The sequence below is a fragment of the Sinohyriopsis cumingii genome, chromosome 6 (assembly GCF_028554795.1).
Source record: "Sinohyriopsis cumingii isolate HCF-2022 chromosome 6, ASM2855479v2, whole genome shotgun sequence".
NCBI lineage: Eukaryota > Metazoa > Mollusca > Bivalvia > Unionida > Unionidae > Sinohyriopsis > Sinohyriopsis cumingii.
In genome coordinates this window covers 27,344,297-27,356,982 of record NC_142966.1, presented here as the reverse complement: position 1 = coordinate 27,356,982, position 12,686 = coordinate 27,344,297, and the positions used below count along the sequence as shown (strand labels likewise).

At 33.7% G+C, this 12,686-nt stretch overlaps 1 protein-coding gene across 1 annotated transcript; it reads left to right on the top strand.

The window, feature by feature from the left end:
- The first annotated feature begins 1,462 nt into the window (after window positions 1-1,462).
- LOC149796543 (endoplasmic reticulum membrane protein complex subunit 7-like) lies at window positions 1,463-12,463 on the top strand. Its single transcript, XM_089961246.1, has 4 exons — window positions 1,463-1,728; window positions 5,990-6,248; window positions 7,004-7,084; window positions 11,897-12,463. The coding sequence occupies exons 1-4, from the start codon at window positions 1,529-1,531 to the stop codon at window positions 12,023-12,025; spliced, it is 669 nt and encodes a 222-aa protein (XP_089817372.1). The 5' UTR covers window positions 1,463-1,528; the 3' UTR covers window positions 12,026-12,463.
- The last annotated feature ends 223 nt before the right edge of the window (window positions 12,464-12,686 follow it).

Here is a 12,686-nt window from a genome sequence, read left to right as displayed (position 1 = left end):
AATCAGATACAATTAAATCAAATATACATAACAGATTATATCTCGTTAAAGTAACTTTTCAAACAAACAAGTCTGATAAAACGCCAAACAATAATGACATTACTAATCAACATCGATAACTGCAAACAGCGATTCTGCCTGACCAGATACTGGAACAGTAAAAAAGCACATACCGCAACTGGACTATCCAGTAAAGATGGTCTGTCTTATACAGAGCCTGAGTAAACACTTCCTATAGACAATGGGGGGGGATACATTTTGAATTTCAGTAAAAAATAAGTTGTAAATGAATGACATTCCATATTAAAGAAATACATCAGGTAAATTACTTATTAAATTTACATCCACCATCATACTATAGTACATTATAACAATGGAGAAATTAACATGGTCCATATGTGTTGACCTTAGTAACTTGTTGTTGTAAGTCTGTATATCAGTGCAGGTCTTCCATGGTGCCATCAATCATCCCTAGTACATCCTCATTTGTTTATGTTGGTGTCTCTTGAGTTTAACCTTGGATACCATCTTCAGTAAAATGTTCTACATTCGTTTAATAAATTGATCATTGCTTTATTAATTTAATTGCAAATACTAGTTCTGGAATCATCTGACAATTAATTGGCAAAACCCATATGACCAACACTGCTACAAAGAAAGCACTTTTGATGTCATTGTCAAGTTACTGAAGTTAATAATATTCTAGAACACAAAATATAGTGCTGACTTTAAATAACTTATTATCATTAATTACATAGAAGTGTTATTATATTATATATGCACTATTAGATAAAAATATATCTTCAAAAATCCATATTTAATGCATTTAATACGAGTTTTAAATTAAATATTTTCAAATATTTTGAAGGTTAAAATGAAAATAAAATGGTTGACTTGTTCACGATTTATTCAAAAGACAACAATTTGATGATAATAGTAGATAACAATTTACCAGTAACAGCAAAATACACTATATTATTGTTTTACTCATCAAGAACTCAATTTAAAGTTTTTTCTTAAAACATAATAATATAATGTGAAGAACGCATGATTGGCATGAGAAAATAATATCTTGGGTAAATTTATATGTATTACTATTTGATTGTGTTGATACTCGGCTGATTTATGAAAAGTTAACTTTTTATTTTTTTATTTATGCATTGAAAAGTTACTTTGGTTTTTAAAGATCATATGTGTAAGCTGATGTCTATTTTATTTTGATTTTGTCCAGAATGTTGCTAATAGCTATCTAATGTCTTTCACATTCTCTTATTATGCATACGAGAAAGTAATAAATGCTATAATAAATCAGGTTTGTGTCTTCAATTGTTTTTCTTTTAATATTTGACATGGTTCAAATCAAACTGGCATTTGGGCCTAATCAGCCCGTAATTTTGCCGAATCAGTACGGGTCCGAATCAGTCATGGTCTGGGCCGAATCAATCATAGTTCGAATCAGCATTCCGGTTTTCATTTCTTGAAGAGCTTTAGATGATAAACTGTAGACGACGCATTTCTTTATTTTAAAATGAAAAACATACAGCTTCTCGTTCATTTCCTTGCAATATATCTAGCTCATGCAGTGTCAGAAATAATAGAAACTGATAGCGATGTTGGGTCAGACTTCAAAATAACTGGAAAAATTGAAATTATGTCTTCCAAGGACAAGGAGTGGTTGACCAATACGCAAATTCTGGTTGATGGTGGCGAATATATTGCCTATCCTAGGTGAATTGAGTTGATTTTTACACACAAAAAAATAAATGTTACGAACTTCAACACACTAGAAAATAAGTTATTGCTTTGCATCGAACATTTGATTGTAATCATGCTTATTAGTACTGGTCATTGCACCGAATCTCGGAGTACGCAAGTCCTACAATGTAAGACTTCGACCCTGATATTTGCTTTGGGCATCTGGGTCTTACTGCCTAACTAATGGTGCTATGTAGCGTGTTTTGATGTCGACTAACATCGTAACAAAAGTCAGATTTTCAGGAATACCTCGCACAACTGGCAACCAATAACGACGCTTTTCTACAAGTAAAGTCAATGTTTTAGTCAGACTTTACTGATTCTGATGTCTTTTCTTTAACAAATTCAAATTCTCACAAAAGAAATGGACCAGTCATGTGTTTTCAAGTTTCATTGGCCTACATTTCAGTTTACTGGAAAGTGATCAAAGCCAGGTATGCCAAAATTGAGTTGAAATATTATTGTTTAATGAAATCAATAACACTGTATGTGCCAATTGGAACTGTAACTAAGCAACGTTTCGTTTTGTTCAAGAAACATATCCCCCACATGCACCTAATTGAACATATTTTGGTATACCTTGACTATAGTTGTCTTTCAACAAATTCAAATATGTGTCAACAGAACATGAAAATGCTTACATTTGCTAGCGTCACATTTTGATTTCACCAGGATAAAAACAGCAGAGTAAGTATATAAATTACATATCAGTTTGTGGAAGACTGTCGATATGGTCTGCCAAGTGTGAGATATTCCTGAAACTTTGACAACTTTTGGTCAGTTGTTGTTGTAGTTGTTGTAGAATTTAATGCCATTTTTCAGCGCAAGATATGCTATACATGGCGGCCAGTATAAAAATTGGAGAAAAAACCAGGGAAAACCCCGGAAAGAACCACCGACCAATGAGAAACTACAGGCAAGCTTTCTCACATACCCTCATTAGTCAAACAGACAGGTGAGATGGCAGTGATCCATAATGTGTTTAGTCAGACTTTACTTACTCTGATGTCTTTTTCCTAATAAATTCAAATTCTCACACAAGCAAATGGACCTGTTTTTGAAGTTTCATTTTGCTGGAATGGGGTTGAAGCTGGTAATGCCGAAATCGGGTTAAGTTGAAGTATACTTCTGAAACAGAATGAATAAAAATATATTAATATTGAAGAAAGTGTTCGATAGCTTCATTTTGTTCAAGATTCTCAGCCAACGGAACTTGAAAACATGTCCACAGTGCCGTTTTTTCTGTAGTAAGACCTCAACACCCAAAACATCAATATCAGGATCGATGTCTTACATTGCAGGAGTGCAGCAGTTTTTGGGATTGTCTATGTTGTTTGTATTTTTCTAATCTTCGAGATTTGTAAATCTGTTTGCATGATATTCTAGTTAAGAGATCACTTAGGAATTTGTAAAACCATGCTTTTCGTTCATCCAATAGCAACCATGTGTGATTCACAATCGATACACAAATTTTATCATGTTCGCTGTAGTTGTGTGGTATATTCATATTGCATCCAAACCATGAGTCATCTAAAAATTTGCTTCTGCAAACGCTTTGAAAGTTCAATAGCGAGTTCTAAATAGATAGATTTAGATTACTTTATGCCATTTTTTTCCCCTTTGAATGAGGACACTCTGTATTTCATTACTTCTTAAAAGTTTAAGGTTTACGTGTAATTTGTTTAACTGATAAGAGTGGCCACTGTTGGTATAATCCAGCAACAGGTGTTTTCCTTTGGCTAATTACATGATACTGTCTATGTCATAATTTGTAATACAAAAATTTTCAGCAATAATAAATGAAAGATCAGTCAGGAGAAAAGGTAGCCCTTTATTTAAGATGTTTACCCTGACACACATGATTGCATTGGGGGTGGGGAAACAATGACCTGCTTTAACTAGTGTGGCAATGTAGGATGTTCTGGTGTAAGTCAACCTCTGAACTATAGGCCAAATTTTCAAGAATGTTACGCATGGCTGGTAACCCATATTGCACAGATTAAAATCTAATTGCTTCAGTTGTACATGTTTGACTTACCATAATGCCTTTTCCTTCCTTAAGTTATGGTTACTTTTCTTTAGCATATCAAATTCAGCAAATCATATTTGGTCCAATTTTCATCTCATATCTCCCCATCAGATTATATGTATCAGAGTCAATATCTGGCATTGTAGAACATGGAGGGGGGAGACTTGTGAATAAAACTGAAGAAAATGTTAAAGACAAATTACTGAAATAGTTATGTATTCTGAAATCAGCTTAGAGTTTTGAACCTATGCACCCCCTGCAAGGGAAAGAATTTTTGACAATATTGTTGCATTTTGAATATTGCAGATGGGATTCCAATGTAAAACACACGAGAAAAAAACTTTTGAAAGGAAAACACTAAAAATTGCATTTCAGCACTACTCTGAATGACAATTTCACAAAAACAAATGACCACTACCAACGTTTATTTAATCCATTGTAGCCATTATCTTCTGTCTCCCATGACCGATTAGGAGTGTCTGAAGATAAAGTGCAGATTATTCTGGGAGAATACTGCTCTGCATGACTGCATTGCAAAACAGATGAATACTACTGTCCTTTATATAATCCTTGGAAGCTCTGACCGTTTATGAGAGTGTTTGTGCTATTTGTTTTTAAAAATTAGTAGAGTATGACTACTGGTTCCTAAAATTGACATGTGATGCAGGTAGTTATTGTATTATTGTCCATAAACCAGGCTAAAGTACGTCACTAACAACCAGTGTAGTGCCAAAGACCTGTAAATCCCCATTTTAATTAACCATTGCTTATTTAAAAGACGCTGTCACAAATGTACCGAGACGATTTATAGGTTTCTATTGTTTATTTATCTTCTGTGAAAAACTGCTAAACCCCCGTTAATGCCCCCAATGAGAAATCTTTTGAAAGGGCATCATTGTAGAGGTCGTGTATGTCATCTGTCTTTGTAGTAGATAGGTAATGCCACGGGTGAATGAGGACTTTGCCTTTGCCTTTATTTTTTTTTTCTTCCAGTCTCAACTTTCATTGTAAAGGGTTAATGTTTTTTGATATTTTATGTTATCATTATTTAAACCCATACTAAGTCATGATCTGTTCACTGTAGCATAGGCCTTAAAAAACCCTTGTTGTCAAGTTAATCTAATATGTTGTAAATTAAGCAGTTTGGTTTATTATTTTAATCAGTTTTATTTGTTTCTGGATGGGCTGATTCATCTTTTGATTGAATTGCTAAATGTTGCATATTTACGTCAAACCTATTCAAATTTCATATTCAGAATGAAATCAGTGAATAAGTGTTATTGTATCTATAGTGCTTGTGCTACATTTGAAATGAATCTGAAATTGATGGACATGCCAAGTTAATTTATGGACAGTTTGAAATTCAGATGCTAACAGCTACACATGATCTTCAATTACAATTGTAAATGTTTTATGATGTATATCTTTATTGCTATACAAAATTAATTTGAAAAAGATTTGTTATATTTTAACAAAAAGTATGAAAAAGAATACAATGACTGTATGGCAATTATGTTTAACTTTCCTTCTTAACCATATCACATTTTGACATTTAAAAATGGTAACCTTGCACAAACCTGTTTTGAGAGACCACCTGTTTTGGTTGCAGATGTGGGTGGTCTCACAATGCAGGTTTGACTTCACTGAATTTAAAAGTTACCTTGTGCAAGACTGTTATATCTGGGTAGATTAATATTCTAATTGGCCATTGATGTCATGTAGGTTTAAATATAAGGCCATATAATTGTTTAAATCCCCACCATATGGCAACTATCTTTTGGAATTCTCTCAGTCTCAGTAAATTAAACTTTTCCTTTGGGGATGCATAGTACTTCAGATTTGTTTGTGTCAGTGAGTTGAATGGTCCATCATCATGAAAAATGATGAGCCAGCTTTCTGAATAATGGGCAAGGTAGTAAACTTAGATTTGAATTTCTTAACATTTGATAATAAAACAGTTCATGAGTTCAATCCTAATAGGTGATTTTCTGTATAATTTTCACACATTGATCATTTCGTTTTGTTGAATGAAAATAGTTTAATAAATAAAAATAAATCTGCCCTTCACATAATATCACAATGGTGCCTTATAAATATTATGCTTGGAATAGATTGAGCAATTTAATTTTGAATAAAATATTCTTGAGGGTTTTGGTAACAGCCCATACTCCCAGCTAATCATCATCTTCCATTTCTAATTTGCAGGAGTGATGGGTCCTTTGTGATTAATGGCCTGCCTTCAGGCTCCTTTGTTGTGGAGATCGTCAACCCAGCTTACCTTTTTGAACCAGCTCGTGTGGAGATCACAAGCAAGGGAAAGATTAGGGCAAGAAAGGTTAACTATTTGCAAGCCTCTGTTGTGAAAACCATACCATATCCTCTAGAGTTCCGTGAGAGGAGGAAAACCAACTATTTCCAAGTTAGGGATCAGTGGAAAATAACAGATTTTCTCTTCAATCCAATGGTAATTACTTCTTGTTTAGTGATTTTCTATTTAGTTTTGTTTTATGAAAATTAGATCAAATGACCGGTTGCTAACTTGGCATGTTTGACATTGGTCATTAGGTGCTCATACTTTTCCAGTGTACTTACTATGGCTGTTAATGTATCACACCATTATAATTGTTACCAGAATGTATTATATTGTGTGGATGTGTGTCGGCGTATATGTGTTCTTTACAGCAAAATGTTTATTACCCAAACATTAATTAAAAATAAAATAGCACAAACAGCAACAACAAAATAACCTTTATTGTCATTCTCCAACAATTGTTTGAGTACCTGATCAAATAAAACACTTTATTGCCTTTCAGTTAAGTGTAATGTATATAAAGTAATGTTGTTCGGTGACATCTTTTAGTGCATTTGCTTGGGCAAAAAAAGATGTTATTGGGTTTTTTCCTGTTGCATAATTGTCAGGGAAATAAAAATAGTTTTGCAAACAAAAAGTTTGTGAGAAAAAGCATGAAGCATAGAAGGATAATTCTAAAACTGAAACAACTTTAAATGCATTGCTGAAAATGGTTTATTTTCAAGTACATTTCATAATTGAATATATCAGTATGTTTTTGACAAGTTTTATCTCCTTTGAATTTTTTAACATTGAATTTCAAATATATATATGGTCATTTGATTGAATTACATGTTTACATCACTGATGGAATTAATTGCTGCAGGGCATCTGAATGAGGATCTTAACTTTTGTTACTGGTTTCTCAGGTCCTGACAATGGTACTGCCCCTGTTGATGATCATGGTTCTGCCTAAGATGATGAATGCTGCAGATCCTGAGACACAAAAGGTGGGTAATGATTTAAGTGAATGTAATATTGACCCTATTTGCATGTGTATTCATGATGTACCCAACTGTGAAACAAAATATATCCATACATGCTGATGCAGAATGTGCTGGCAGATCAGGGTTTATGCTGTTAACTTCAAATCAGAACTAGAATGGATAAAAGAATTTTCTTGATAGGTCTGTGTTGGTTATCTGTCAGTTGTGTACTTGCATTTGTTTGTTATCAATGCTCCTCTTAAACTGTTTGGAGAAAAAACTTAAATGTTCCTTTTAGTTTCATCCTCAATGAAGATTATAACCGTCAGACATGCCCTGGGACAGTTGGCCATCTTGAAATCTTGTCAGAACTACTTCAAAGAAACTGACAGTTTTATCAAGGTGGTCTTGCCATTTAAAGACTTACTATATTTGGTCCTAATCAAATTGGAACTGATCTGAGATCCAATATGGTCACCATCTTGTTATTTCAATTCAGCCTGAATAGATTATCATATTTACACTGGTTTTTCTAATTCGAATATTTTCCTAATCACACTATGTTAGGAATATTTGCCTGCAACCTCACCAATCCAGCCCTACTAGAAAAAGAAAATCATCTTTTCCTATTTCCAATATACAAAGGGTAATAACTCTTGCCATCACCTCCCCCTTGTCACCACCAGGTGTCACCATTTTTTATCTTTATTGCTGTACTGTTTACATCATACATTTTATCCTGTCATTTTTAGTTTCTAATTGAATCATCCAGTGTTCCTTTTGGATCTGTTGTGTTGATTAATCATTCTGCTGCAGGTTGTATACTTTCTTTTTACAAGTTCTGCCAAATTTGTTTATAGACTTTGTTCTTTTATGATATTGGTTTTTCTTTGAAGAGTTATTGTGATGTTTGGCCTGTGCAACATAAAGGTAATTCTAATTGAAAATGATGCTCAGCTACCCTCCAATAGTGCAACATAGCCATCTCAAATATCTTTTTATCATTTTTACTCTTGATATGAACAAGGGTGTTTTCATGGGGTTTTCATTAATATACTTCTTGCATTATTTAATTGGTTCTGAAAGAAAATGTTGCTGCTCTGACCACCAAACCATGTCCACACCTTTATGTTGGAGTTTAAAAACCAGACCTAATTGATCTTAGTGTAAAGGCAATGGTTTTTGCAGTTTTATAATTCAGTTTATGAACACAGTGACTTGGGAATTTTTACTTGACTTTTTTGCTTAGTTACTTTTTAATGACAGTGCGCAAAGAAACATTTTTTAGACACAGGCCCAGGGCTGGTAACTTAAGAAATAATAACAAGCCCTGACTGCAATTTCCATGTGCCCAAATTTGCCTCTTTGTCTCTATTATATTTCACGCATTATTGAAATTGCTACACTTCTCATATGAAAAAGCAAAAACAAAATCAAATTGACTTGTGTGTTAATTGAATCTTGCAATATTTGACGTAAAGCAATGTTTTCCTCCAGGATTTGAGGTCAGCCATTGTCTAATTGCTCTGACAATGTCCATCTTACCTTGTGGATCAACAGTGTTTATGTTCATTATCATTGGAAGCATGTCTTGATTTATATACAGTTTCTGTTTATGCTTTAGATGTTTTTCATAGATGCCACTTAATTTGTTTAACCAGTATTTCATTACTGAAGCATGAGCACGAGGCAGCTGAATTATTATTTGTTAATCTTGTACTTGAAAAATCTTGAACAGCGCAGTAACAATTAAACAACATGAAAAACGTAAGAATACTTACACAGGTGTTTTTGCCAAAGTCATGTTTAGTCCGTCTTTTCCTTTTTTATCTCAACTGTGCCAAAGGTCAGCCAATATTTATAATCAGAGACTCAAAAGCTAACACATTTGATTCATTTATTTTACTTATAATACCTGAAAAACATCCCCATTTGGCCTAAACTCTCCAGATTACAGCAATAAAGTAAATCAGTTAAGAGCTTGTCATGTATGCATGCAAGCCATAATGACATTATGCGACCATGCATCATTTCACCAGTTGCAACAATTGCTGGAATAGTTCTGGTCCCGATGAGATATTCTAGTTTGGTTTCTGGCACATAAGTATCCTAAATGGTATTTTAGAATCACATGAACATTACAGCCATGTGAACACTAGTTATATTAGCCTAGGTAGTCTGATCCTCATTTGCTGATCACATGCTTTGCTTTGTACTCAAAGTTCACTGCATTTGATAGAATTATGATAAATAGATGATCTTCATGATAGGTAAGGGACATGCATGGGGATAAATATTAATAATTTACATCTTACAACAGCTTAAAAATAAATAGCTCATTTCATCAGTGTGATTGATGCTTTCTCAGGCAGATTAGAATTTTTATTACAAGCCTGACAGAGATCTCACTTAGAATATAGCATGGGACAGATCGGAAATTAGAGGGGCATTGAGTTATCAAATTTTCTGACACTGAATGAACAGGTTAGCACTGTCTTGATTTTTTGGGCAGGGGTCAAGCTGACAAACTCATGCACATTTACAGGCGTATGTTTTAATAGCTGATTGACCATGAACTCTTTCCCAACTAAATTATAGCAATTACCACTGCTCCATTTTGGCATGTTATCTGGGCCATGTTATCCTTTGATGATAAAAACATAAAAACTTGTGTTTCAAAACTTTAGCAATAGTATGCAAATATCAGTTTATGTTTCAAGAACAGAATCGGTATTCTGGATATTTTAACTGCCTCTTGTATACTGTTTTGTCATAAAATAAGTTTGAAACTGTAAGTGAACCAGTAAAGGGGGAAATAATGGCAAACTTTGCTGTGTCTGGGAAGTACCAGTTTATTATATTGTCTGTTTTTGTAAACCATTGGGCAAATATATTCAGAAAAACATACAGTTCATAGAAAGCAAAGTCTAGGCCTTAAAATGCAATTATGTAGGTCAGAAATTTATGCGACAGTGATATGTTGTGGAATTCGTGAGAAGCGTTGTAAGAACATCAAAGTTGTTTTCCGACTTTTGTGAAAATATGGAGAAACAAAGCAGCAAAACAAATACTATTTAACCAGTGCCGAAACTTACTACAAGTATATAGGCAAATAATAAAAGCATATATTTTCAATCCTATAAATGGACTGTTGTAATGAAGCTATATAAAGTGACTGGTTACACTACGAAAACCTCTCCTTCTAAAAATAGATGCACTTACATGTCTGTGTTGATTCAGTTGCAAAGATGGATTTAGTTCAAATACTGACTATAAAGGAACCATGTTTGTAATTCAGTGTGTTATTTATGAATAGTTATGGTAATGTTTTATCCGCAACAAAGAAATTAGGATGAACAGTATGATCTGAAGAAATGTGTGTGCATTTGCCCACATGTACATGGTACAGGGGTTGTTTCAAATGCTTTCAGAAATTTTTCAAGTGCCAGTATTACGAAGTTTTAGAAGGGAGAAAAACAAACTTGATTATTGGTAGTTGATTAAGCATTTTTTGCTAACTTGCATTTACAATACTGTAATCTGGTTGCTCAATTAAAATTTGTTACAATGCAGTTCCTGATATTCTCTTTTAAAGTGATATCACCAAAATAACTCAGAAAATATTCTGCTTGACAATAAAGTATTGTATAAATCCAATGTTAAATGCAAATATGAATACTGGGAAATAGGATAAGAGAACACACGTTGTGTTTCTTGCTTTGCTTCCACTTCTTCATGTTGAGCTCTCACTTCTTCCTGTTCTGTCCAAAAGGGGAAGTCATCTTTCCTGTAAATTCAAGTCTACCTTGACCCCAGTTGGGTATTATTTTCTTTTTATTGTATTGACTTGTAAGCATGATAACGGATCCATAGTCAAATACCATGATAAAGAACGTGTGCACTTACAGATATCTTGTGAACATGTTGGGTCAAACAATGGAAGATAGTTTTGTTAACCAGATCTGGTATGTTAGAGATTCTGAAGAATATCAGAGATGGTTTCAGTACTCATGAGTTAAAATGAAAAAAAACAGAATTATCATGGATTCCTGGAAATTCATTTTAGTTTTGCAAGATGAAAGATACAATTTTGAGTGGTGATGTCTTTAACTATTAAGACTGGAACTGACAACAGAGATTCCGCTAGAGTTGTGCAACTAGCACTACTTCATACTGGCAAGGATGGGAAAAGGCAAAACGTTTTGGTACAAATACTAATAGCCATTATCATGGTGTATTAATTGCGTAAATTCAAGAAAATTATGTTGAAATAAGATGAAATGAATGTGACATTTACAGGAGCTATGTTGATAATAGGGAAATCAACACCATGAGTAGTGGAATCCTCAGACTATGTTTCCTCTGACCCTTCCCACTCCATTATATATATTTTGACAATAATGTTGGGGTGTGGGGTCACAGTCTATCGAAAAGTTGTAATTTGTCACTACCACATTGTGGCAGTATAAGCTAGCTGCTTACTAATGGACCTTGTAAAATTAAATGGCCTTACATTAGGCCATACCTGCATGAAATTGATAGGAAGATGATTTATTATCTCAGAAATTGTGAGTATAACATTCATTACGTTTGTAATCCACTGATAGACAAGATGAACTACAGCATTGATGAAATTTGACCTGTTACTCGATAGGATTGGTGAATAAGTGAGCTATGCAGTCTTCTGACATCTTTTTTGCATGTGTATTATGGTGTCTTTGGGGGCTGTGTGTTATATTCCTAGTACATATTGTTTGTTTTGTCACTGTTAAACAATATAAAAATAAATTAAACAAATTTAAGATTTAAAATTAAATGTACTGAAATGTTTTTCAGGAGATGCAGTCTCAGATGAAGGCCCTGAATGACAAGTCCAGTATACCAGATATGTCAGAATTCCTAGCAGGACTATTTGGATCTGACAGCAAAAAGTCATCTAAATCTAAAGCAGTTCGTAAAAAATAACAGATGGTCAGAACTTTGAATGAACATCACTTCATGTGAACTGAATAATTCTCCATTAGTTTTTTTTCATATAAAAGTTTGGAACACATGGTGCATGCATTTATACAGAATTCTCTGTGGGATAGATGATTTTAAAAAAGCATAGCCTCCTTTTTAACGGTAGATCTTGACATAGATGTTTAACCCTGTTAACAATTATTTTTATCACTTGTGAACATCGTAGTTGATAAGGTGACTAAGTTTCTTCATTCAGTTTTAGTAATTTAAAAGAATTTAGCAGTCACAGGTGCAATGAATGTTTATATGCAAAGAATGATTCACAGATTTTTTCAGTCCATTTTTTTCTCTTGACAACTGGATGATATTAATAAATATCAGACATTGTTACAATGTTCCTTTATGATGATCAAAAACTTATTTATTAAAGCAGCAAAAACATGAGCACTTTGTTTCCTATCTTACCATTATTTGTCAATTGTTGTATTGTCTTCAGTCTACTTGTGGTACACTGTTTACTGCAATTTGATTGGTGTTTCCATAGTCAGAGACTACTCTGGTGGCCTAAATGGTTAATGCATCCACCTCTGATACAGGCGGCTGCAGGTTCGAACCCTGGCTGAGTCATACCAAAGACTTGTAAATATGGTACTAGCAGATGCCT